Source organism: Aulonocara sp. 'chitande type north' Nkhata Bay, linkage group LG13 (genome assembly GCF_057382095.1).
Source record: "Aulonocara sp. 'chitande type north' Nkhata Bay isolate Kocher_YH1m ecotype deep benthic linkage group LG13, A_spYH_male_GT1.1, whole genome shotgun sequence".
Taxonomy (NCBI): Eukaryota; Metazoa; Chordata; class Actinopteri; order Cichliformes; family Cichlidae; genus Aulonocara; species Aulonocara sp. 'chitande type north' Nkhata Bay.
The window spans coordinates 31,785,921-31,809,721 of NC_141356.1; the positions used below are offsets into that span (position 1 = coordinate 31,785,921).

General features: G+C 45.7%; 2 protein-coding genes, 1 long non-coding RNA gene and 21 other non-coding genes across 25 annotated transcripts in view; 17 read left to right on the plus strand and 7 right to left on the minus strand.

Moving 5' to 3' along the window:
- The window catches only part of opn4a (opsin 4a (melanopsin)), a 27,609-nt gene extending 26,739 nt beyond the window's left edge, over nucleotides 1-870 (minus strand). Inside the window, exon 1 of one of the 2 annotated variants that reach the window (XM_086259946.1) lies at nucleotides 483-870. The gene's annotated coding sequence lies outside the window, so the exon portion shown is untranslated. Of the gene's footprint in view, nucleotides 1-472 lie in introns of both variants that reach the window. The other variant, XM_086259945.1, reaches the window with a different exon arrangement.
- The window catches only part of LOC147316431 (uncharacterized), a 2,590-nt gene extending 607 nt beyond the window's left edge, over nucleotides 1-1,983 (plus strand). The window contains exons 2-3 of the long non-coding RNA XR_015124482.1: nucleotides 378-681; nucleotides 1,831-1,983. This is a non-coding gene — a long non-coding RNA (uncharacterized LOC147316431). The remainder of the gene's footprint in view (nucleotides 1-377; nucleotides 682-1,830) is intronic.
- A 4,411-nt stretch (nucleotides 1,984-6,394) lies between these two features.
- Nucleotides 6,395-8,217, plus strand: prorsd1 (prolyl-tRNA synthetase domain containing 1). Its single transcript, XM_086258138.1, has 4 exons — nucleotides 6,395-6,580; nucleotides 7,345-7,470; nucleotides 7,544-7,633; nucleotides 7,719-8,217. The coding sequence occupies exons 1-4, from the start codon at nucleotides 6,500-6,502 to the stop codon at nucleotides 7,929-7,931; spliced, it is 510 nt and encodes a 169-aa protein (XP_086114264.1). The 5' UTR covers nucleotides 6,395-6,499; the 3' UTR covers nucleotides 7,932-8,217.
- Nucleotides 8,218-8,507: 290 nt separating this feature from the next.
- trnat-agu (transfer RNA threonine (anticodon AGU)) lies at nucleotides 8,508-8,581 on the plus strand. The gene has a single exon. It is a non-coding gene; the product is annotated as a tRNA-Thr (tRNA).
- A 365-nt stretch (nucleotides 8,582-8,946) lies between these two features.
- trnat-cgu (transfer RNA threonine (anticodon CGU)) lies at nucleotides 8,947-9,020 on the minus strand. The gene has a single exon. It is a non-coding gene; the product is annotated as a tRNA-Thr (tRNA).
- Nucleotides 9,021-9,130: 110 nt separating this feature from the next.
- Nucleotides 9,131-9,204, plus strand: trnat-ugu (transfer RNA threonine (anticodon UGU)). Its single transcript has one exon. It is a non-coding gene; the product is annotated as a tRNA-Thr (tRNA).
- A 1,985-nt stretch (nucleotides 9,205-11,189) lies between these two features.
- Nucleotides 11,190-11,263, plus strand: trnat-agu (transfer RNA threonine (anticodon AGU)). The gene has a single exon. It is a non-coding gene; the product is annotated as a tRNA-Thr (tRNA).
- Nucleotides 11,264-11,515: 252 nt separating this feature from the next.
- trnat-agu (transfer RNA threonine (anticodon AGU)) lies at nucleotides 11,516-11,589 on the plus strand. Its single transcript has one exon. It is a non-coding gene; the product is annotated as a tRNA-Thr (tRNA).
- A 365-nt stretch (nucleotides 11,590-11,954) lies between these two features.
- Nucleotides 11,955-12,028, minus strand: trnat-cgu (transfer RNA threonine (anticodon CGU)). Its single transcript has one exon. It is a non-coding gene; the product is annotated as a tRNA-Thr (tRNA).
- Nucleotides 12,029-12,138: 110 nt separating this feature from the next.
- On the plus strand, nucleotides 12,139-12,212 carry trnat-ugu (transfer RNA threonine (anticodon UGU)). The gene has a single exon. It is a non-coding gene; the product is annotated as a tRNA-Thr (tRNA).
- A 1,986-nt stretch (nucleotides 12,213-14,198) lies between these two features.
- trnat-agu (transfer RNA threonine (anticodon AGU)) lies at nucleotides 14,199-14,272 on the plus strand. The gene has a single exon. It is a non-coding gene; the product is annotated as a tRNA-Thr (tRNA).
- Nucleotides 14,273-14,524: 252 nt separating this feature from the next.
- trnat-agu (transfer RNA threonine (anticodon AGU)) lies at nucleotides 14,525-14,598 on the plus strand. The gene has a single exon. It is a non-coding gene; the product is annotated as a tRNA-Thr (tRNA).
- A 365-nt stretch (nucleotides 14,599-14,963) lies between these two features.
- trnat-cgu (transfer RNA threonine (anticodon CGU)) lies at nucleotides 14,964-15,037 on the minus strand. The gene has a single exon. It is a non-coding gene; the product is annotated as a tRNA-Thr (tRNA).
- Nucleotides 15,038-15,147: 110 nt separating this feature from the next.
- trnat-ugu (transfer RNA threonine (anticodon UGU)) lies at nucleotides 15,148-15,221 on the plus strand. Its single transcript has one exon. It is a non-coding gene; the product is annotated as a tRNA-Thr (tRNA).
- Nucleotides 15,222-17,207: 1,986 nt separating this feature from the next.
- On the plus strand, nucleotides 17,208-17,281 carry trnat-agu (transfer RNA threonine (anticodon AGU)). Its single transcript has one exon. It is a non-coding gene; the product is annotated as a tRNA-Thr (tRNA).
- Nucleotides 17,282-17,646: 365 nt separating this feature from the next.
- On the minus strand, nucleotides 17,647-17,720 carry trnat-cgu (transfer RNA threonine (anticodon CGU)). The gene has a single exon. It is a non-coding gene; the product is annotated as a tRNA-Thr (tRNA).
- A 110-nt stretch (nucleotides 17,721-17,830) lies between these two features.
- On the plus strand, nucleotides 17,831-17,904 carry trnat-ugu (transfer RNA threonine (anticodon UGU)). The gene has a single exon. It is a non-coding gene; the product is annotated as a tRNA-Thr (tRNA).
- A 1,985-nt stretch (nucleotides 17,905-19,889) lies between these two features.
- trnat-agu (transfer RNA threonine (anticodon AGU)) lies at nucleotides 19,890-19,963 on the plus strand. The gene has a single exon. It is a non-coding gene; the product is annotated as a tRNA-Thr (tRNA).
- Nucleotides 19,964-20,216: 253 nt separating this feature from the next.
- trnat-agu (transfer RNA threonine (anticodon AGU)) lies at nucleotides 20,217-20,290 on the plus strand. The gene has a single exon. It is a non-coding gene; the product is annotated as a tRNA-Thr (tRNA).
- Nucleotides 20,291-20,655: 365 nt separating this feature from the next.
- trnat-cgu (transfer RNA threonine (anticodon CGU)) lies at nucleotides 20,656-20,729 on the minus strand. Its single transcript has one exon. It is a non-coding gene; the product is annotated as a tRNA-Thr (tRNA).
- Nucleotides 20,730-20,839: 110 nt separating this feature from the next.
- On the plus strand, nucleotides 20,840-20,913 carry trnat-ugu (transfer RNA threonine (anticodon UGU)). Its single transcript has one exon. It is a non-coding gene; the product is annotated as a tRNA-Thr (tRNA).
- Nucleotides 20,914-22,899: 1,986 nt separating this feature from the next.
- Nucleotides 22,900-22,973, plus strand: trnat-agu (transfer RNA threonine (anticodon AGU)). Its single transcript has one exon. It is a non-coding gene; the product is annotated as a tRNA-Thr (tRNA).
- Nucleotides 22,974-23,338: 365 nt separating this feature from the next.
- On the minus strand, nucleotides 23,339-23,412 carry trnat-cgu (transfer RNA threonine (anticodon CGU)). Its single transcript has one exon. It is a non-coding gene; the product is annotated as a tRNA-Thr (tRNA).
- Nucleotides 23,413-23,522: 110 nt separating this feature from the next.
- Nucleotides 23,523-23,596, plus strand: trnat-ugu (transfer RNA threonine (anticodon UGU)). The gene has a single exon. It is a non-coding gene; the product is annotated as a tRNA-Thr (tRNA).
- Nucleotides 23,597-23,801: the final 205 nt, after the last annotated feature.

Here is a 23,801-nt window from a genome sequence, read left to right on the forward strand (position 1 = left end):
CAACGTCTGCTTTGAGACTGAGCTGGCCAATAATGTATCAGAACAGTATATATGGCAACAAATGTAAGATAATGGTTCTATAGATGGTTTTATAATGTAGGTGCGATAACACAAGATACTCACAGGAAGGTAATGTCTTTGATTTCTCTATAACCTGTTTGTAAATCACTACAGTCTTTCAATACAAACAAAGATAAAACAGCTAAAACAATTAGAAACATCAGAAATGACCTTTTGCAACATGGAAACAAATCTGTCCTCGTTCCCGTGTTCAGTGTTAACCTCACAGCAGGATCAGGTGGACGAGAACGTCAGCTGGACGAACTTAACAGTGATCATTGAATCACTTCAGTTTTCTCTGCTTTTGTTTCTGACAGTGTCAAACAAAGATGCACAAAGCCAGCACACAAGTGCCAAACAAGCAGAAAAATGTCCATGTGCGCTGTGAACATGCAGAACACCTGAGACTGACCTCTCTGTACCTGGAAGCACGAAGAAGCTGGACGAGCTGAGCTCTAAGCTTCGAACGCCCAGAGCCGAGAGGAGATCTTCTGCTTCAGCGTCCACGCACTTCCACGTTTCTCCAGGCAGCTGCCAACACAGAAAGCTCCACAGACGTTCAGATCGTGTCAGGGAGACGCTCAGAACCAGCTGACGATCTGCAGACGAGGCTGATCGCAGGTACTCGTACTTATAACGAGGGAGGAATGCCTCCCCCGCGGGGGGAAATGTGGGTCTTCAGGTCAGCGCTCTGATGAAAAGTCATTACGCTGATTATCTGCTGGCCTGCTGCAGCTTAGCGAGGACTGGAGACACAATGAGAGGACAGCAGAGGTCAGGCTGGTTTCATCAGAGTGGAGAGATTTCCTGTCACCGTCAGATTTTACTCTTATTTTCTTCTGTCTTTCTGTTTACTCATTTGTGTTTTATCCACTTCCTGTCAAACTTCCTTTTCCATTTGTCTGGTCATGGTTTTACTTCCTGCTTCTGAGCGTCTCCTTTTCTGTGGATGTCCTCGTCAGGTTCACCTGTGTCTGAGCCCAGGCTGCAGCTTGTTCTTCCTTCTTGTTGTATTTTTGTCTGAATATTACTCTGTCTCCGTTCTCTGGAAGCGGACGGCGCTTAAATCCATCCAAAGGAACGGTTCAGGTGTCTTTTTTCAATCTAAAGATGAAAGTGGAGTGTCTGTGGATAACAGCTGGTTTGGTCCATTTTCACATAGTAATGGAAGCATAAAGACTCAGGCTCGGTCGTGCAGGAACGATCAGTTGCTGCTTCCTGCTCAGTATTGGAGGTGAAGCTTCCCCCTGTCCTGTTTCCGGTGTCCTCCGCCTGCAGGGTTAAATAAGACGGCGTGTCTTATTTAACCCTGCAGGACACGAACCTTCTCCAGCTCTCCTCACATTATTGTTTTTTCCTGTATGTAGATGAAACTGAACGTAATTACAGCTCTCAGTTGTGTTATAAAGTGTTAGCAAGTTTTCACAAGACATCCAACGCGTGGCAGAATAAACGGTTGTTCTCAGTCAGCTGTTTCTAAAATTTGGAGCACGTGCAAACAGAGTCAGGAGGAGTGTTAGTGAGAAATCAGCTGATCACTTCCTGTGTCACTTCCTGCTCCGTGCGCTCTGTGAAACAACTAAAACACTGTCATGGTCCCCGTCCTCTCCGGCTGGCTCGTGATGGCTAAAGGTTTTCTTTATGTTTCTCTCTCCTCCTTTCTCCTCTCTCCCTGGGCGGAGCTGGTTATCGTCTCTGGAACGCTGACCCTCCCGTGTTCGTGCTCTCAGCTGTCTTCGCCTGTTAGACTAACCTGTGTTCTGTGCATAGAGTTTCCCGGACCTGTTGACGGACCCTTCCCTGTGATTCCTGTGTGTGGCTGCGTGAATGGAGATCAGGATGAGAGTGGCTAAAGAGGAGAGTGTGTGGATTACCTCTTCCCCCCGGACCCCTTCTCTCTGTACACATATACTGCACTGTGGTTCACCCTTTTGTAAATAAACTGTAACCTTTGACCCTGATGGCTGGCTTTAAATCCCAGTGTTTCCTGTTTTTTCTATTTGTGTCTAACATTTAAAGTTTTGTTCTGAGTGGTGGTCTCAGCTGTTGCTGATATTGTTTCCCTTTATGTTTCCTGCCTCACTGCTGAACATGAACCTGGTCCCTGGTTTCCTACGACAGTTTTCTCTGCAGTCTGTTTATATTTCAGGTATCTTCGGGCTTTTGCATTATTGAGTTTTCTTGTGTGATCCCTGCCTGTGCCTGTCCCACCTCTGTCTGTTACCTGTCTCGTCTCCACGTTTATTCACTTGTTCGTCCGCCTCGGTTTGGTTCGTTCACCTCACACAGGTATTGAACTTTTCCTTTGGTCGTTGTCGTGTTGTTGCCGTATCCTCCTCACGCCGTGTTCTCTGTGTCTTTTGCGTCCTGCTTCAAACTTCTGGCTGTGCCTTTGTTTTGCATCGCCTTCTGAGTTTGTGTTGTCCAACAATAATCCGTCTCCAGAGTCCTGCACTTCCAACTTCCTGCTTCCACGCAGCCACAGATTTTGTAAATGGTTGCATCAAAACCTGTTAAAAGGGAGTTTTGTCCAATATTAAATTTAGTTTAATGATCTGAACATGTAAGTGTGACAAATATGCAAAACACTAGAAAACCAGGAAGAGGGCAGAGGTTCACAGCTGGAACCGCTGGCAGCAGCCGCGAGGTTTGGCTGTGAATGAGCGCTGACTGCTTCCTCAGTGAGGTCAGCGAAGACGTGAGCGACTGTTGGAGGTTCTTGAAAGGACGGCACGTGCTGCAGGATGAACTGCGGAAAGGAGCAAATGTTTCTCAGCCGGAGCTTCGATACGTCTCCTGAAGACAAGTTTCACACCTCAAACTAACAAACATGAGTGCAGGATGTTGGTGTTTAAGACCAAGCGGCACATTAGAGCACATTTCTGGCCCAAAGAACACAAAAGTGCAAGACAGATGACAGCACATGAGTTCAGGGTCATGACCTCGTCCTTACTTTCACTTTGACTGGCACTGAGTTACAATCAAGAACCGAAAGAGAAGGCATCAAATCACAGCACGATTATTAAAAAACACAAAGACACAAAGTGGGGCTAAATGATGACAAATCTCACAAACCACAGGGACACTAAATGGCTAAAAGAAAAGCACAGTGTGTGGTGGGAGTGAAGATGACTGCAAAGCAATGAGAAATGACTCAAGCAGAAAGCTTTTTAAAAAGGTGCAAAATATCCACCAAGTGATGCTTAATGCCTACAGAGGGGCTCAAAATGACTAAAAAGGTTTCTTTATGAGTACAAAGGGATGGACAACAACATCAAAGAGGTGCAGAAGGATTAGAAAAGGGCTGCAAAGAGACTTAAAATGACAAAAAGGATGCAGCATGACTCTATAGGAGTGTGAAATTCCTGCACAAGGATGCAAAACCACCCTGAAGTGCAGATAGATGAGCACAAAGATATAATGAACTATTACAAAGGAACAGAACGACTTCAAAGGGATGCAATGTGCGACATACGGCTGTGAAACGTCTATAAAAGGACAGAAAATGACCTCAGACAGCATCAGCTCACAGTAACGTACATTACTGTGAAATGTACAGTTCCACTACTGTCCAGCAGAGGCAGCGGTGAGTCAGTCCCATGTGTACAGACACTGTTTGGTCTCCGTAGATAATTTCCTCCTTCATAAGAACTGTGAGTATGAGCTGATGTAAAGGTTTACATCAGCTCATACTCAGCACATTTACAGTCATAAAGACATTTACCTTCTGATTTTCAGCGCTGTAGTTAATTAATTTCTGACTGAAACTGAAACAAGTGTAAAAACTGCACTTTAACCCTGTGGAGTTTCTCCTGAAGCAGGCCCTGCTGAGATTCAAACACAGCCTCTGCTGTTTAACCAGCCGCAGCACTGCAGCTGAAGCAGCTCCACCCGTCCAGGGTGATGGAGCAGCTGGTGGTGTTTGCACCTTTGAAGAGCAGCTTTGCATTGAATAAGAAGACTTCTAATGATGGGCTGCTGGCTCAGCTCACCAGGTCAGGTAGCCTGTGCTGTATGCTGTGAGGCTGCTGTAGAGGTCAGATGATGTCGACGGGTGTTTGATCTGCTGGCCTTTCTTCCCAGTTCCCACCGTTTCCCCCTCTTGCCTCCCCCTGTCTCGTCTTCCTTTGCAGCTCCGAGCGCACTCTGTTGGCGTTGCACTTTTTAGTTTCTTCCCCAGAAACAGCAGCAGCACATGCAGCGCTGTCAGGCCAGCAACGTGGACTCTTCAGTGTTTACGTGTCGTGAGTTAGACTTGGTCATTAATCATGTTATTGTGCAACAGGCTTTCAGTGTGTGTGTGTGTGTGTGTGTGTGTGTGTGTGTGTGTGTGTGTGTGTGTGTGTGTGTGTGTGTTTGTGTCACTAAAAGCTGCTTTGTAGAAAAAATCAGAGCGAGATGTTTTAGTTTTTATGTTTTCGTGGTTTGACACACTGAGCAGCATCGACCCATGGAAGAATGATTTCAATCAACTGTGTGTGTGTGTGTGTGTGTGTGTGTGTGTGTGTGTGTGTGTGTCTGTGTGTGTGTGTGTGTGTGTGTGTGTGTGTGCATCCATTTAATCAACAGTTAAACTGATGGAAGCTGAGATGAATGTAGGACACTGAGTGCGCACTCTCAGTAGGGTGGATGTTAGAGTCCAGGAGCAAACATGTGGACTAACACTGAGCAGGAAAAGGAAGACGAGACAGAGGGAGGGAGAGGGGGAAACAGTGAGGGGATCAAACACCTGTCGACATCATCAGGAAAAGCCTCATCAATACGTAATAATAAGAGTCAAGCTCACACCTGAGCAGTGATTCTAGGAAGTGAGCCTCCGAGTGTGCGTCCCCTTATGACGCCTCACACAAAACACACAAACTGCCTTTCATTCTTAATGAACAGAGCTCATGAAGCTGTGCAGCAGCTGTGCAGCAGCTGTGCAGCAGCTGTGCAGCAGCTGTGCAGCAGCTGTGCAGCAGCTGTGCAGCAGCATGCTCACATCCAGGTGGGACAGTTTAAACACCTGGACGGCCTCACAGGAGGTTCATGAATGTGTGAAGGAGGACATGCAGAGGCTGGAGTTGGAAGAACACGACCACGTCAGAGGGGACGCTGCTGGGACGCTTTATCCAGCTAAGCCACGGCGCCTCCTACAGGCCTTCAGTCAAGTTAAACATAAACCGTGGATCTGCAGCTCAGGTGAAAGGCGAGGATTTCAGGTGGGGCCGCTCCATGGTCCTCCTTCTCCTCATGTGTGGTCACATTTATGTTTGATTTGAACTGTGAGTTGATGAATGAACCTTGGAAACACGTCACCGTAAGCTGAATGATGAAGCGTGCGCCTCCTGTCGTGCGCCTCCTGTGAACATAAACACACTTTGCACTGATGGGTGGATGAGCAGCGTGAGTGTGTGTGTCACATATTTCATCGGTGTGTAAAGAAACATCTGGTGGAAGTGATGTGGAGATCAGGACTTCTGCTCCAGCAGCTGCTGACGCAGGAAACAGCAGGAGGAGCTGACGGAGAAGCTAACGGAGGAGACACAGGTGAAGCGTTCAGGGTTCAAAGTCAGGAACACTAAAGCTGGACCCCTCAGAGCTGCTGGAAGTTCAGATGTGTGGTCACCTCTGACCATCAGGGTCTCGTGTTCATTGTCCTGCCCTCTGAAACGTCATGTGCTCCTGCTCCCTGCATGTTTTTTATTTTAAACTCCTCATAATCCCACATGTGGGAAATTTCGTAAATAAAGGTCAACGCCCAACATGGGGCTCAAACCCACGCCCTTGAGATTAAGAATCTCATGCTCCACCGATTGAGCTCGCCGAGCTTACGTCCTTGGCCTCTGATACCTCTGTATCGTTCACATCCATCCCTGATGTGGATGTTTCTTATGCAAAAAGCTGAAGTAACGAGTCTGACTTAAACTGAAAGGATGATAAAGTCGAGACGCGGAACTTAAAATGTGAGGAGTAAAAAACAAAGTACGGCTACTGAAAAGTCCGCTTAAGTACTCATGTAACAAAGTATTTGTACTTCATCACCTCTGAAACTGTGTGCATCTGTGTGTGAGTCTGTGTGCGTATGTGTGCATGTAGGATTTTAATCTCAGCACTCAGATTTTCGGGTTAAATGGAATTGTGTTGACGCTCGGAGGCGCTGTGATTGTCTCTCTGACCCGTCGGTGCTACTTTGACCCAAATCGAACAGTTTTATAATTTTCATTTTCTAAAAGAGTTCGAGCTGCACGCAGATCCTTCCCCATTACAACCTGCACTATGAGCGGGCACCCCGTGCTCAGTTTGAGTAGCTGGCTCTGTTCCTCAGTCACACGGTGGCACTGTGACAGGAAGCGAGCGGCCAGCTGCAGGAAATTAGCTGCAGAAGAAGAAGAGCTGCTCCTCAGCGGCTACCTGCCGGGTCCACCTGTGTCCGTTTGAGCTGCTGTCTCACGTGAAGATGTCGGAGGACCTGCGCGCACAGCTGGAGAAACATCTGCAGACTTTACACATCCAGACGAGATGCGTGGAGCACCCGCCGGTAAACCGGACAGCCCGACTACACCGAATCCCATTAGCGCTTCTGGCATTTTCAACATCCCCGTCTGACTCTAGATCATATAAATACGTGAAAATATGCTCGGAGACATTTCCACAATCGGAGAGACTCGCACTTTTATTCGGCGCCACGCGTGACCATGATAGGCTCCTGATGCGCGCTCACGGTTGTGGAAGTGCGCGTTTCCTCCTCAGTTTCTCGCTCTTTCAGTTTCACTGACACGTGGGGGAGTAACAAAGTTGTCAGCTGAAGTAAAGAAGAGCCGCTTTGCTTGCCGTGTGTGTGCTGAATTCACGAGCACACGAATTCACGTTAAAATTACGTGATGAAGTTTAGGCGCAGTCAGCTGTGTTTGCGCAGAATCTGTTTATCCTGAAATGCGCAGTGTTTTTGAACGGGATCCGTTGGGACGGGCGCTTTAGAGCTCCGCTCAGAATCGAGCGCGCCGTGAAAAAGCAGATATGACTTTGAATGCCTGACTTATGTGCATATATTTATGTACTTCCTGTCTGCTGCAGCTTTCATAAACTGCTCTGACACGTTTGTGCTGCAGGACCTGCTGTGACCTGCAGAGGGCGCCAGACCACAGTTTGGTTTAGTCCTGCAGGCATGGATGGCATTACAGTCAGACAGCTTTATTAATGTAGGAAACCAGGAAGAGTTGCAAGAGGCTTTGATGTTAGTAATACAGCTTCCACAAAGCTTCCACAAAGAGCCCGCTCTCACCCACTCTCCTCCTCCTGCAGGTGTTCACGGTGGAAGAGATGATGCCTCACCTGCAGGGCGTGAATGGCGCCGTCACCAAGAACCTGTTCTTGAAAGACAAGAAGAAGAAGGGGCTTTGGCTGGTGTCGGCCCGCCATGACCGCCAGGTCAGCTCCTCCACATGACCTCTGACTTAAAAACTAAAGACTAACACCTCACTTCCTCTCGTTCCATCTGCAGGTGAACCTTAATGACCTCGCCAAGAAGCTTGGTGTCGGGAGTGGAAATCTGCACTTCGCAGATGAGGCAGCCATGTTGGAAAAGCTGAAGGTAGGAAGGCTCAAAACTGGGAGGGCCAATTATTGAGCTGGATTCACAGGTCACAGCTTTAGACTCCTCCTCTCCTCTCCTTCAGGTGGGTCAGGGATGTGCGACGGCTCTTGCTCTGCTCTTCGATCAGGATCGCAGCGTGAAGTTCGTCTTGGACCGGGACCTGGTGGAAGGAGGCCACGAGATGGTCTACTTCCACCCGATGACCAACGCTGCCACCATGGGGCTCAGACCGGACGACCTGCTGCGCTTCCTCAAGGAAACGGGACACGAGCCAATCCTGGAGTGCTTCGAGTAAAACGGACACCTGGTTTAAAAGCGACGCGAGAGCGGTCCTGGTCGGGCTGAGAGCAGGATACGGCCGTCTGCCGCCGAGGATCTTGAGAAGCTTCATGCTAGGCTCTAAGTGTAAAAAGGAACATTTTAAAAACGTGTTTGTGTGCAGCGATGAGAATCTGCAACCTGAACAAACTGTCATGTTTAGCAAAGTCCCAAAATTAAGATTTATTCACTGAAATTTGACCCTGGATGTTATTTATTATCCTGCAAATGTAAAGCGAGAGAATAAAAAGCTTTGTCATCTCTGTTTGGCTTTAAATTAAGAGTTTATCAAAAAGATGAGACAGCCTGTAAGAAGGTAAAACACGAGGGTCACAGTTACTTATTTTAATAATTACACAAATAAGAATCAAGTTACATGGTTCTGACAGTATTTAAAGGGTTTGGTGAGAAACCAGAAGGTAAGCTAAGAATCCGCATTAATTTTCAAGCAATATTTTCTGAATGCCAACATTCATAGTGCCCAAAAATTTAACTCGTCTCCTTCTGCAGTACCAGGTAATACCAGGTATTACCGGTTTGCCTGTCAGCAGGAGGCGCTGTGGCTCAGCTGGTCAAAGTGCCTGTCTAGTAAACAGGAGATCCTGAGTTCAAATCCCAGCAGTGCCTTCCTGTTACCATTTGAAACCATCTTCTTCACAGTGTTAATTGCATTCTTAATCTTGGAGTTGGGAAAACTTTCAAAGTCTTTGTATGTCCTCAGTTATCCACCTCACGGTACTCTTGAGAGCTTTAAAAACTTCTTTGCACCCGATCCGAGAAGCTTCTTCAGTTCTAGAACAAATGCTGGAGGGTCCCAGGCATTAAACCGCTAGTGGAGCTTCTGAGGGTTGTTCACCCAATATTGATGTCTTGGGCATGTCTAAATCTTCATTGTGTCCTCTTCTTGGAAACGAAGGAGAGAAAGCATAACGCCCAATGCTTCCCGCCATCAGCACTCATTAATGAAATGTAATGGCATTGGTAGGGAGGTAAGGCACTGCTGGGACTTGAACCCAGGATCTCCTGTTTACGAGACAGGTGCTTTGGCCAGCTAAGCCACAGCGCCTTGAGCTGTGTACCTCTGGCTACTGTCCAACAGCTGGTGGGGAAAAATGTGACAAACCGATTCAAAACTGTGTCTGCAGAGGTTACTTGGTTTTTCCCTTCCCTGAAGGAGGCACTGTAGCTTAGCCGGTCAAAGCACCTGTCTTGTAAACAGGAGATCCTGGGTTCAAATCCCAGCAGTGCCTGTTGAGCTATTTCAAAATAAGAAATTCTGTGTAGGCAACTTTTCCTCAATGTCAAAATAAAAGGAAGTAATCTGTTGAATCTGAAGTTTGGAGGCACTAAAGATTTAGCAAAGGACACCCCAGCAGCTGTGCACCACATGCAGATGAAAAACATCAAAACTGAAAGTCTACTAAAACATGAAACTGCGCAACTGTGACAACAGACATAAATGGACCAGTATAGAAACTGGGTGAGGCAGGGTTATATTGAGCTTTCGTCCCAAAAGTACTGTCAAGATTCTGCAAATCATTCGAGTTACTGATAAGAGAAGGTAAGACTGTTAGGTGTTGTGTTAAAATAAATGCCGAAGAGTTCTCTATTAAAAACAGCATAAGGAGGTGTTCTACTTTCCTCTTATGTTATGGAAAAGTGTATAGGCAGCAGGAATTTGAGTCAGGTCTCGGTTTTTCTTGATGATGTCACTCCTTTCTCAGCTACACTTGAGAACCATGAGGAATGATCGCTGAAGGTCCTCCATAGGATGAAAGAATTTACTTTAAAGCTGTCGCCAGAGAAATGTCAGTTCTTCAGGACATCTGTCCAATATCTCAGCCATGTTGTATCATCAGAAGGGCTCAAAACAGATCCAGCTGCCCTCACTACCTGGCCAAGACCAGATAACATCAAGTAGCTTAAGTCTTTCCTTGGGTTCACTGGATATTACAGGAGGTTTATAAAAGACTATTCCAAGCTTGCAATACCCCTTAATCACTTAAGTGCTGGTTGCCTCCCACTGAAGAGAAAATCCAGTCTGTCTGGCAGAAACCACAAGGTTTCTACCAGTGCGGATCTCAAAAAGCCTTTTTCACGAAAAATGGACCCCAACCGCTGAAGATACTTTTAAGACATTGATTCTCAAGCTCACAACAGCTCCTGTTCTTGGGTTTGCAGATCCAAAGAACATTATATTGTGCACACCGATGCAAGCGCCCATGTTCTCGGTGCAGCCCTATATCAAGAACAGGAGAGCAAGTTAAGAGTCATTGCCTGTGCCAGTAGGGGTCTCTCCAAGTCCGAGCAAAGGTACCCTGCACACAAGCTTGACTTCCTGTCTGTGAAGTGGGCTGTCACCCAGAACGTTTTCCGCTGTATCTATGGAGTAAAATGTACAGTGATGACAGACAATAATCCACTCACATACGTTTTAACATCTGCAAAGTTGGACGCAGTAGGGCATTGCTGGTTGGCCGTACTTTCCAGTTTTGATTTTGACATTGAGTATAGTGCTGGGAAGGACAACCAAGATGCAGATGGGCTGTTGAGACGTCCGTATCTGCATGCCTGTGATATATCTGATCAGAGTTCTAATGATGAGGAAAATGCCATTGAAGGCTTTACTGCACAGCTCTTGCGCCGCAACAAAGAGCCAGATTTTCCAACCGAGGCAGTAAAGGCAGTATGCAAGAGACATGAGTATTCCTCAACTCTTGAGGAGGAGGCAGCAGTACCATCGTCTGCACGAGTACAATGTTTGGCTATTGGAGCCTCTGCAATACCAGCAGATTTCTGTCAAACTGATGTAGCTGGGCCATGCCCCCTGCTGCAGATGTCTCTTTCCGATTGTCTACATGAACAGAAATTAGATCTGGAGAGCTGAGAGAGTCTTGCAGAAAGCTACCAGTTAGCCATTGAGCACATTCAAAAGAGTGCTTTACGAAACAAACAAAGCTTTGACAGTAAAGTGCGGGAATCCACCCTTGCCAAGGGAAATAGAGTTGTTTTGAGGACTTGTTCAGACTCACCCTGTTGAATCAGTCTCAAAAGCTTCTCCTTCACCTTATGATGTTTCCACCGAGGTCATTGAAGAAGTGAGGAACAGGAAGTTACTTGTTGGACTATTTGACCATATCCTACATTGATAGTGCACAAAAGTTAAAAAAGTGAACTCGTCTCCTTCTGCAGTACCAGGTAATACCAGGTATTACCGGATTGCCTGACAGCAGGAGGCGCTGTGGCTTAGCTGGTCAAAGTGCCTGTCTAGTAAACAGGAGATCCTGGGTTCAAATCCCAGCAGTGCCTTCCTGTTACTATTTGAAACCATCTTCTTCACAGTGTTCAGACTCACCCTGTTGAATCAGTCTCAAAAGCTTCTCCTTCACCTTATGATGTTTCCACTGAGGTCATTGACGAAGTGAGGAACAGGAAGTTACTTGTTGGACTATTTGACCATATCTTACATTTATAGTGCACAAAAGTAAAAAAAAAGTTGAACTCGTCTCCTTCTGCAGTACCAGGTAATACCAGGTATTACCGGTTTGCCTGTCAGCAGGAGGCGCTGTGGCTCAGCTGGTCAAAGCGCCTGTCTAGTAAACAGGAGATCCTGGGTTCAAATCCCAGCAGTGCCTTCCTGTTACCATTTGAAACCATCTTCTTCACAGTGTTAATTGCATTCTTAATCTTGGAGTTGGGAAATCTTTCAAAGTCTTTGTATGTCCTCAGTTATCCACCTCACGGTACTCTTGAGAGCTTTAAAAGCTTCTTTGCACCCGATCCGAGAAGCTTCTTCAGTTCTAGAACAAATGCTGGAGGGTCCCAGGCATTAAACCGCTAGTGGAGCTTCTGAGGGTTGTTCACCCAATATTGATGTCTTGGGCATGTCTAAATCTTCATTGTGTCCTCTTCTTGGAAACGAAGGAGAGAAAGCATAACGCCCAATGCTTCCCGCCATCAGCACTCATTAATGAAATGTAATGGCATTGGTAGGGAGGTAAGGCACTGCTGGGACTTGAACCCAGGATCTCCTGTTTACGAGACAGGTGCTTTGGCCAGCTAAGCCACAGCGCCTTGAGCTGTGTGCCTCTGGCTACTGTCCAACAGCTGGTGGGGAAAAATGTGACAAACCGATTCAAAACTGTGTCTGCAGAGGTTACTTGGTTTTTCCCTTCCCTGAAGGAGGCACTGTAGCTTAGCCGGTCAAAGCACCTGTCTTGTAAACAGGAGATCCTGGGTTCAAATCCCAGCAGTGCCTGTTGAGCTATTTCAAAATAAGAAATTCTGTGTAGGCAACTTTTCCTCAATGTCAAAATAAAAGGAAGTAATCTGTTGAATCTGAAGTTTGGAGGCACTAAAGATTTAGCAAAGGACACCCCAGCAGCTGTGCACCACATGCAGATGAAAAACATCAAAACTGAAAGTCTACTAAAACATGAAACTGCGCAACTGTGACAACAGACATAAATGGACCAGTATAGAAACTGGGTGAGGCAGGGTTATATTGAGCTTTCGTCCCAAAAGTACTGTCAAGATTCTGCAAATCATTCGAGTTACTGATAAGAGAAGGTAAGACTGTTAGGTGTTGTGTTAAAATAAATGCCGAAGAGTTCTCTATTAAAAACAGCATAAGGAGGTGTTCTACTTTCCTCTTATGTTATGGAAAAGTGTATAGGCAGCAGGAATTTGAGTCAGGTCTCGGTATTTCTTGATGATGTCACTCCTTTCTCAGCTACACTTGAGAACCATGAGGAATGATCGCTGAAGGTCCTCCATAGGATGAAAGAATTTACTTTAAAGCTGTCGCCAGAGAAATGTCAGTTCTTCAGGACATCTGTCCAATATCTCAGCCATGTTGTATCATCAGAAGGGCTCAAAACAGATCCAGCTGCCCTCACTACCTGGCCAAGACCAGATAACATCAAGTAGCTTAAGTCTTTCCTTGGGTTCACTGGATATTACAGGAGGTTTATAAAAGACTATTCCAAGCTTGCAATACCCCTTAATCACTTAAGTGCTGGTTGCCTCCCACTGAAGAGAAAATCCAGTCTGTCTGGCAGAAACCACAAGGTTTCTACCAGTGCGGATCTCAAAAAGCCTTTTTCACGAAAAATGGACCCCAACCGCTGAAGATACTTTTAAGACATTGATTCTCAAGCTCACAACAGCTCCTGTTCTTGGGTTTGCAGATCCAAAGAACATTATATTGTGCACACCGATGCAAGCGCCCATGTTCTCGGTGCAGCCCTATATCAAGAACAGGAGAGCAAGTTAAGAGTCATTGCCTGTGCCAGTAGGGGTCTCTCCAAGTCCGAGCAAAGGTACCCTGCACACAAGCTTGACTTCCTGTCTGTGAAGTGGGCTGTCACCCAGAACGTTTTCCGCTGTATCTATGGAGTAAAATGTACAGTGATGACAGACAATAATCCACTCACATACGTTTTAACATCTGCAAAGTTGGACGCAGTAGGGCATTGCTGGTTGGCCGTACTTTCCAGTTTTGATTTTGACATTGAGTATAGTGCTGGGAAGGACAACCAAGATGCAGATGGGCTGTTGAGACGTCCGTATCTGCATGCCTGTGATATATCTGATCAGAGTTCTAATGATGAGGAAAATGCCATTGAAGGCTTTACTGCACAGCTCTTGCGCCGCAACAAAGAGCCAGATTTTCCAACCGAGGCAGTAAAGGCAGTATGCAAGAGACATGAGTATTCCTCAACTCTTGAGGAGGAGGCAGCAGTACCATCGTCTGCACGAGTACAATGTTTGGCTATTGGAGCCTCTGCAATACCAGCAGATTTCTGTCAAACTGATGTAGCTGGGCCATGCCCCCTGCTGCAGATGTCTCTTTCCGATTGTCTACGTGAACAGAAATTAGATCTGGAGAGCTGAGAGAGTCTTGCAGAAAGCTACCAGTTAGCCATTGAGCACATTCAAAAGAGTGCTTTACGAAACAAACAAAGCTTTGACAGTAAAGTGCGGGAATCCACCCTTGCCAAGGGAAATAGAGTTGTTTTGAGGACTTGTTCAGACTCACCCTGTTGAATCAGTCTCAAAAGCTTCTCCTTCACCTTATGATGTTTCCACCGAGGTCATTGAAGAAGTGAGGAACAGGAAGTTACTTGTTGGACTATTTGACCATATCCTACATTGATAGTGCACAAAAGTTAAAAAAGTTGAACTCGTCTCCTTCTGCAGTACCAGGTAATACCAGGTATTACCGGATTGCCTGACAGCAGGAGGCGCTGTGGCTTAGCTGGTCAAAGTGCCTGTCTAGTAAACAGGAGATCCTGGGTTCAAATCCCAGCAGTGCCTTCCTGTTACTATTTGAAACCATCTTCTTCACAGTGTTCAGACTCACCCTGTTGAATCAGTCTCAAAAGCTTCTCCTTCACCTTATGATGTTTCCACTGAGGTCATTGACGAAGTGAGGAACAGGAAGTTACTTGTTGGACTATTTGACCATATCTTACATTTATAGTGCACAAAAGTAAAAAAAAAGTTGAACTCGTCTCCTTCTGCAGTACCAGGTAATACCAGGTATTACCGGTTTGCCTGTCAGCAGGAGGCGCTGTGGCTCAGCTGGTCAAAGCGCCTGTCTAGTAAACAGGAGATCCTGGGTTCAAATCCCAGCAGTGCCTTCCTGTTACCATTTGAAACCATCTTCTTCACAGTGTTAATTGCATTCTTAATCTTGGAGTTGGGAAATCTTTCAAAGTCTTTGTATGTCCTCAGTTATCCACCTCACGGTACTCTTGAGAGCTTTAAAAACTTCTTTGCACCCGATCCGAGAAGCTTCTTCAGTTCTAGAACAAATGCTGGAGGGTCCCAGGCATTAAACCGCTAGTGGAGCTTCTGAGGGTTGTTCACCCAATATTGATGTCTTGGGCATGTCTAAATCTTCATTGTGTCCTCTTCTTGGAAACGAAGGAGAGAAAGCATAACGCCCAATGCTTCCCGCCATCAGCACTCATTAATGAAATGTAATGGCATTGGAAGGGAGGTAAGGCACTGCTGGGATTTGAACCCAGGATCTCCTGTTTACGAGACAGGCGCTTTGGCCAGCTAAGCCACAGCGCCTTGAGCTGTGTACCTCTGGCTACTGTCCAACAGCTGGTGGGGAAAAATGTGACAAACCGATTCAAAACTGTGTCTGCAGAGGTTACTTGGTTTTTCCCTTCCCTGAAGGAGGCACTGTAGCTTAGCCGGTCAAAGCACCTGTCTTGTAAACAGGAGATCCTGGGTTCAAATCCCAGCAGTCCCTGTTGAGCTATTTCAAAATAAGAAATTCTGTGTAGGCAACTTTTCCTCAATGTCAAAATAAAAGGAAGTAATCTGTTGAATCTGAAGTTTGGAGGCACTAAAGATTTAGCAAAGGACACCCCAGCAGCTGTGCACCACATGCAGATGAAAAACATCAAAACTGAAAGTCTACTAAAACATGAAACTGCGCAACTGTGACAACAGACATAAATGGACCAGTATAGAAACTGGGTGAGGCAGGGTTATATTGAGCTTTCGTCCCAAAAGTACTGTCAAGATTCTGCAAATCATTCGAGTTACTGATAAGAGAAGGTAAGACTGTTAGGTGTTGTGTTAAAATAAATGCCGAAGAGTTCTCTATTAAAAACAGCATAAGGAGGTGTTCTACTTTCCTCTTATGTTATGGAAAAGTGTATAGGCAGCAGGAATTTGAGTCAGGTCTCGGTATTTCTTGATGATGTCACTCCTTTCTCAGCTACACTTGAGAACCATGAGGAATGATCGCTGAAGGTCCTCCATAGGATGAAAGAATTTACTTTAAAGCTGTCGCCAGAGAAATGTCAGTTCTTCAGGACATCTGTCCAATATCTCAGCCATGTTGTATCATCAGAAGGGCTCAAAACAGATCCAGCTGCCCTCACTACCTGGCCAAGACCAGATAACATCAAGTAGCTTAAGTCTTTCCTTGGGTTCACTGGATATTACAGGAGGTTTATAAAAGACTATTCCAAGCTTGCAATACCCCTTAATCACTTAAGTGCTGGTTGCCTCCCACTGAAGAGAAAATCCAGTCTGTCTGGCAGAAACCACAAGGTTTCTACCAGTGCGGATCTCAAAAAGCCTTTTTCACGAAAAATGGACCCCAACCGCTGAAGATACTTTTAAGACATTGATTCTCAAGCTCACAACAGCTCCTGTTCTTGGGTTTGCAGATCCAAAGAACATTATATTGTGCACACCGATGCAAGCGCCCATGTTCTCGGTGCAGCCCTATATCAAGAACAGGAGAGCAAGTTAAGAGTCATTGCCTGTGCCAGTAGGGGTCTCTCCAAGTCCGAGCAAAGGTACCCTGCACACAAGCTTGACTTCCTGTCTGTGAAGTGGGCTGTCTCCCAGAACGTTTTCCGCTGTATCTATGGAGTAAAATGTACAGTGATGACAGACAATAATCCACTCACATACGTTTTAACATCTGCAAAGTTGGACGCAGTAGGGCATTGCTGGTTGGCCGTACTTTCCAGTTTTGATTTTGACATTGAGTATAGTGCTGGGAAGGACAACCAAGATGCAGATGGGCTGTTGAGACGTCCGTATCTGCATGCCTGTGATATATCTGATCAGAGTTCTAATGATGAGGAAAATGCCATTGAAGGCTTTACTGCACAGCTCTTGCGCCGCAACAAAGAGCCAGATTTTCCAACCGAGGCAGTAAAGGCAGTATGCAAGAGACATGAGTATTCCTCAACTCTTGAGGAGGAGGCAGCAGTACCATCGTCTGCACGAGTACAATGTTTGGCTATTGGAGCCTCTGCAATACCAGCAGATTTCTGTCAAACTGATGTAGCTGGGCCATGCCCCCTGCTGCAGATGTCTCTTTCCGATTGTCTACGTGAACAGAAATTAGATCTGGAGAGCTGAGAGAGTCTTGCAGAAAGCTACCAGTTAGCCATTGAGCACATTCAAAAGAGTGCTTTACGAAACAAACAAAGCTTTGACAGTAAAGTGCGGGAATCCACCCTTGCCAAGGGAAATAGAGTTGTTTTGAGGACTTGTTCAGACTCACCCTGTTGAATCAGTCTCAAAAGCTTCTCCTTCACCTTATGATGTTTCCACCGAGGTCATTGAAGAAGTGAGGAACAGGAAGTTACTTGTTGGACTATTTGACCATATCCTACATTGATAGTGCACAAAAGTTAAAAAAGTTGAACTCGTCTCCTTCTGCAGTACCAGGTAATACCAGGTATTACCGGATCGCCTGACAGCAGGAGGCGCTGTGGCTTAGCTGGTCAAAGTGCCTGTCTAGTAAACAGGAGATCCTGGGTTCAAATCCCAGCAGTGCCTTCCTGTTACCATTTGAAACCATCTTCTTCACAGTGTTAATTGCATTCTTAATCTTGGAGTTGGGAAATCTTTCAAAGTCTTTGTATGTCCTCAGTTATCCACCTCACGGTACTCTTGAGAGCTTTAAAAACTTCTTTGCACCCGATCCGAGAAGCTTCTTCAGTTCTAGAACAAATGCTGGAGGGTCCCAGGCATTAAACCGCTAGTGGAGCTTCTGAGGGTTGTTCACCCAATATTGATGTCTTGGGCATGTCTAAATCTTCATTGTGTCCTCTTCTTGGAAACGAAGGAGAGAAAGCATAACGCCCAATGCTTCCCGCCATCAGCACTCATTAATGAAATGTAATGGCATTGGTAGGGAGGTAAGGCACTGCTGGGACTTGAACCCAGGATCTCCTGTTTACGAGACAGGTGCTTTGGCCAGCTAAGCCACAGCGCCTTGAGCTGTGTGCCTCTGGCTACTGTCCAACAGCTGGTGGGGAAAAATGTGACAAACCGATTCAAAACTGTGTCTGCAGAGGTTACTTGGTTTTTCCCTTCCCTGAAGGAGGCACTGTAGCTTAGCCGGTCAAAGCGCCTGTCTTGTAAACAGGAGATCCTGGGTTCAAATCCCAGCAGTGCCTGTTGAGCTATTTCAAAATAAGAAATTCTGTGTAGGCAACTTTTCCTCAATGTCAAAATAAAAGGAAGTAATCTGTTGAATCTGAAGTTTGGAGGCACTAAAGATTTAGCAAAGGACACCCCAGCAGCTGTGCACCACATGCAGATGAAAAACATCAAAACTGAAAGTCTACTAAAACATGAAACTGCGCAACTGTGACAACAGACATAAATGGACCAGTATAGAAACTGGGTGAGGCAGGGTTATATTGAGCTTTCGTCCCAAAAGTACTGTCAAGATTCTGCAAATCATTCGAGTTACTGATAAGAGAAGGTAAGACTGTTAGGTGTTGTGTTAAAATAAATGCCGAAGAGTTCTCTATTAAAAACAGCATAAGGAGGTGTTCTACTTTCCTCTTATGTTATGGAAAAGTGTATAGGCAGCAGGAATTTGAGTCAGGTCTCGGTATTTCTTGATGATGTCACTCCTTTCTCAGCTACACTTGAGAACCATGAGGAATGATCGCTGAAGGTCCTCCATAGGATGAAAGAATTTACTTTAAAGCTGTCGCCAGAGAAATGTCAGTTCTTCAGGACATCTGTCCAATATCTCAGCCATGTTGTATCATCAGAAGGGCTCAAAACAGATCCAGCTGCCCTCACTACCTGGCCAAGACCAGATAACATCAAGTAGCTTAAGTCTTTCCTTGGGTTCACTGGATATTACAGGAGGTTTATAAAAGACTATTCCAAGCTTGCAATACCCCTTAATCACTTAAGTGCTGGTTGCCTCCCACTGAAGAGAAAATCCAGTCTGTCTGGCAGAAACCACAAGGTTTCTACCAGTGCGGATCTCAAAAAGCCTTTTTCACGAAAAATGGACCCCAACCGCTGAAGATACTTTTAAGACATTGATTCTCAAGCTCACAACAGCTCCTGTTCTTGGGTTTGCAGATCCAAAGAACATTATATTGTGCACACCGATGCAAGCGCCCATGTTCTCGGTGCAGCCCTATATCAAGAACAGGAGAGCAAGTTAAGAGTCATTGCCTGTGCCAGTAGGGGTCTCTCCAAGTCCGAGCAAAGGTACCCTGCACACAAGCTTGACTTCCTGTCTGTGAAGTGGGCTGTCACCCAGAACGTTTTCCGCTGTATCTATGGAGTAAAATGTACAGTGATGACAGACAATAATCCACTCACATACGTTTTAACATCTGCAAAGTTGGACGCAGTAGGGCATTGCTGGTTGGCCGTACTTTCCAGTTTTGATTTTGACATTGAGTATAGTGCTGGGAAGGACAACCAAGATGCAGATGGGCTGTTGAGACGTCCGTATCTGCATGCCTGTGATATATCTGATCAGAGTTCTAATGATGAGGAAAATGCCATTGAAGGCTTTACTGCACAGCTCTTGCGCCGCAACAAAGAGCCAGATTTTCCAACCGAGGCAGTAAAGGCAGTATGCAAGAGACATGAGTATTCCTCAACTCTTGAGGAGGAGGCAGCAGTACCATCGTCTGCACGAGTACAATGTTTGGCTATTGGAGCCTCTGCAATACCAGCAGATTTCTGTCAAACTGATGTAGCTGGGCCATGCCCCCTGCTGCAGATGTCTCTTTCCGATTGTCTACGTGAACAGAAATTAGATCTGGAGAGCTGAGAGAGTCTTGCAGAAAGCTACCAGTTAGCCATTGAGCACATTCAAAAGAGTGCTTTACGAAACAAACAAAGCTTTGACAGTAAAGTGCGGGAATCCACCCTTGCCAAGGGAAATAGAGTTGTTTTGAGGACTTGTTCAGACTCACCCTGTTGAATCAGTCTCAAAAGCTTCTCCTTCACCTTATGATGTTTCCACCGAGGTCATTGAAGAAGTGAGGAACAGGAAGTTACTTGTTGGACTATTTGACCATATCCTACATTGATAGTGCACAAAAGTTAAAAAAGTGAACTCGTCTCCTTCTGCAGTACCAGGTAATACCAGGTATTACCGGATTGCCTGACAGCAGGAGGCGCTGTGGCTTAGCTGGTCAAAGTGCCTGTCTAGTAAACAGGAGATCCTGGGTTCAAATCCCAGCAGTGCCTTCCTGTTACTATTTGAAACCATCTTCTTCACAGTGTTCAGACTCACCCTGTTGAATCAGTCTCAAAAGCTTCTCCTTCACCTTATGATGTTTCCACTGAGGTCATTGACGAAGTGAGGAACAGGAAGTTACTTGTTGGACTATTTGACCATATCTTACATTTATAGTGCACAAAAGTAAAAAAAAAAGTTGAACTCGTCTCCTTCTGCAGTACCAGGTAATACCAGGTATTACCGGTTTGCCTGTCAGCAGGAGGCGCTGTGGCTCAGCTGGTCAAAGCGCCTGTCTAGTAAACAGGAGATCCTGGGTTCAAATCCCAGCAGTGCCTTCCTGTTACCATTTGAAACCATCTTCTTCACAGTGTTAATTGCATTCTTAATCTTGGAGTTGGGAAATCTTTCAAAGTCTTTGTATGTCCTCAGTTATCCACCTCACGGTACTCTTGAGAGCTTTAAAAGCTTCTTTGCACCCGATCCGAGAAGCTTCTTCAGTTCTAGAACAAATGCTGGAGGGTCCCAGGCATTAAACCGCTAGTGGAGCTTCTGAGGGTTGTTCACCCAATATTGATGTCTTGGGCATGTCTAAATCTTCATTGTGTCCTCTTCTTGGAAACGAAGGAGAGAAAGCATAACGCCCAATGCTTCCCGCCATCAGCACTCATTAATGAAATGTAATGGCATTGGTAGGGAGGTAAGGCACTGCTGGGACTTGAACCCAGGATCTCCTGTTTACGAGACAGGTGCTTTGGCCAGCTAAGCCACAGCGCCTTGAGCTGTGTGCCTCTGGCTACTGTCCAACAGCTGGTGGGGAAAAATGTGACAAACCGATTCAAAACTGTGTCTGCAGAGGTTACTTGGTTTTTCCCTTCCCTGAAGGAGGCACTGTAGCTTAGCCGGTCAAAGCACCTGTCTTGTAAACAGGAGATCCTGGGTTCAAATCCCAGCAGTGCCTGTTGAGCTATTTCAAAATAAGAAATTCTGTGTAGGCAACTTTTCCTCAATGTCAAAATAAAAGGAAGTAATCTGTTGAATCTGAAGTTTGGAGGCACTAAAGATTTAGCAAAGGACACCCCAGCAGCTGTGCACCACATGCAGATGAAAAACATCAAAACTGAAAGTCTACTAAAACATGAAACTGCGCAACTGTGACAACAGACATAAATGGACCAGTATAGAAACTGGGTGAGGCAGGGTTATATTGAGCTTTCGTCCCAAAAGTACTGTCAAGATTCTGCAAATCATTCGAGTTACTGATAAGAGAAGGTAAGACTGTTAGGTGTTGTGTTAAAATAAATGCCGAAGAGTTCTCTATTAAAAACAGCATAAGGAGGTGTTCTACTTTCCTCTTATGTTATGGAAAAGTGTATAGGCAGCAGGAATTTGAGTCAGGTCTCGGTTTTTCTTGATGATGTCACTCCTTTCTCAGCTACACTTGAGAACCATGAGGAATGATCGCTGAAGGTCCTCCATAGGATGAAAGAATTTACTTTAAAGCTGTCGCCAGAGAAATGTCAGTTCTTCAGGACATCTGTCCAATATCTCAGCCATGTTGTATCATCAGAAGGGCTCAAAACAGATCCAGCTGCCCTCACTACCTGGCCAAGACCAGATAACATCAAGTAGCTTAAGTCTTTCCTTGGGTTCACTGGATATTACAGGAGGTTTATAAAAGACTATTCCAAGCTTGCAATACCCCTTAATCACTTAAGTGCTGGTTGCCTCCCACTGAAGAGAAAATCCAGTCTGTCTGGCAGAAACCACAAGGTTTCTACCAGTGCGGATCTCAAAAAGCCTTTTTCACGAAAAATGGACCCCAACCGCTGAAGATACTTTTAAGACATTGATTCTCAAGCTCACAACAGCTCCTGTTCTTGGGTTTGCAGATCCAAAGAACATTATATTGTGCACACCGATGCAAGCGCCCATGTTCTCGGTGCAGCCCTATATCAAGAACAGGAGAGCAAGTTAAGAGTCATTGCCTGTGCCAGTAGGGGTCTCTCCAAGTCCGAGCAAAGGTACCCTGCACACAAGCTTGACTTCCTGTCTGTGAAGTGGGCTGTCACCCAGAACGTTTTCCGCTGTATCTATGGAGTAAAATGTACAGTGATGACAGACAATAATCCACTCACATACGTTTTAACATCTGCAAAGTTGGACGCAGTAGGGCATTGCTGGTTGGCCGTACTTTCCAGTTTTGATTTTGACATTGAGTATAGTGCTGGGAAGGACAACCAAGATGCAGATGGGCTGTTGAGACGTCCGTATCTGCATGCCTGTGATATATCTGATCAGAGTTCTAATGATGAGGAAAATGCCATTGAAGGCTTTACTGCACAGCTCTTGCGCCGCAACAAAGAGCCAGATTTTCCAACCGAGGCAGTAAAGGCAGTATGCAAGAGACATGAGTATTCCTCAACTCTTGAGGAGGAGGCAGCAGTACCATCGTCTGCACGAGTACAATGTTTGGCTATTGGAGCCTCTGCAATACCAGCAGATTTCTGTCAAACTGATGTAGCTGGGCCATGCCCCCTGCTGCAGATGTCTCTTTCCGATTGGCTACGTGAACAGAAATTAGATCTGGAGAGCTGAGAGAGTCTTGCAGAAAGCTACCAGTTAGCCATTGAGCACATTCAAAAGAGTGCTTTACGAAACAAACAAAGCTTTGACAGTAAAGTGCGGGAATCCACCCTTGCCAAGGGAAATAGAGTTGTTTTGAGGACTTGTTCAGACTCACCCTGTTGAATCAGTCTCAAAAGCTTCTCCTTCACCTTATGATGTTTCCACCTAGGTCATTGAAGAAGTGAGGAACAGGAAGTTACTTGTTGGACTATTTGACCATATCCTACATTGATAGTGCACAAAAGTTAAAAAAGTTGAACTCGTCTCCTTCTGCAGTACCAGGTAATACCAGGTATTACCGGTTTGCCTGTCAGCAGGAGGCGCTGTGGCTTAGCTGGTCAAAGTGCCTGTCTAGTAAACAGGAGATCCTGGGTTCAAATCCCAGCAGTACCTTCCTGTTACCATTTGAAACCATCTTCTTCACAGTGTTAATTGCATTCTTAATCTTGGAGTTGGGAAATCTTTCAAAGTCTTTGTATGTCCTCAGTTATCCACCTCACGGTACTCTTGAGAGCTTTAAAAACTTCTTTGCACCCGATCCGAGAAGCTTCTTCAGTTCTAGAACAAATGCTGGAGGGTCCCAGGCATTAAACCGCTAGTGGAGCTTCTGAGGGTTGTTCACCCAATATTGATGTCTTGGGCATGTCTAAATCTTCATTGTGTCCTCTTCTTGGAAACGAAGGAGAGAAAGCAAAACGCCCAATGCTTCCCGCCATCAGCACTCATTAATGAAATGTAATGGCATTGGTAGGGAGGTAAGGCACTGCTGGGACTTGAACCCAGGATCTCCTGTTTACGAGACAGGCGCTTTGGCCAGCTAAGCCACAGCGCCTTGAGCTGTGTGCCTCTGGCTACTGTCCAACAGCTGGTGGGGAAAAATGTGACAAACCGATTCAAAACTGTGTCTGCAGAGGTTACTTGGTTTTTCCCTTCCCTGAAGGAGGCACTGTAGCTTAGCCGGTCAAAGCACCTGTCTTGTAAACAGGAGATCCTGGGTTCAAATCCCAGCAGTGCCTGTTGAGCTATTTCAAAATAAGAAATTCTGTGTAGGCAACTTTTCCTCAATGTCAAAATAAAAGGAAGTAATCTGTTGAATCTGAAGTTTGGAGGCACTAAAGATTTAGCAAAGGACACCCCAGCAGCTGTGCACCACATGCAGATGAAAAACATCAAAACTGAAAGTCTACTAAAACATGAAACTGCGCAACTGTGACAACAGAC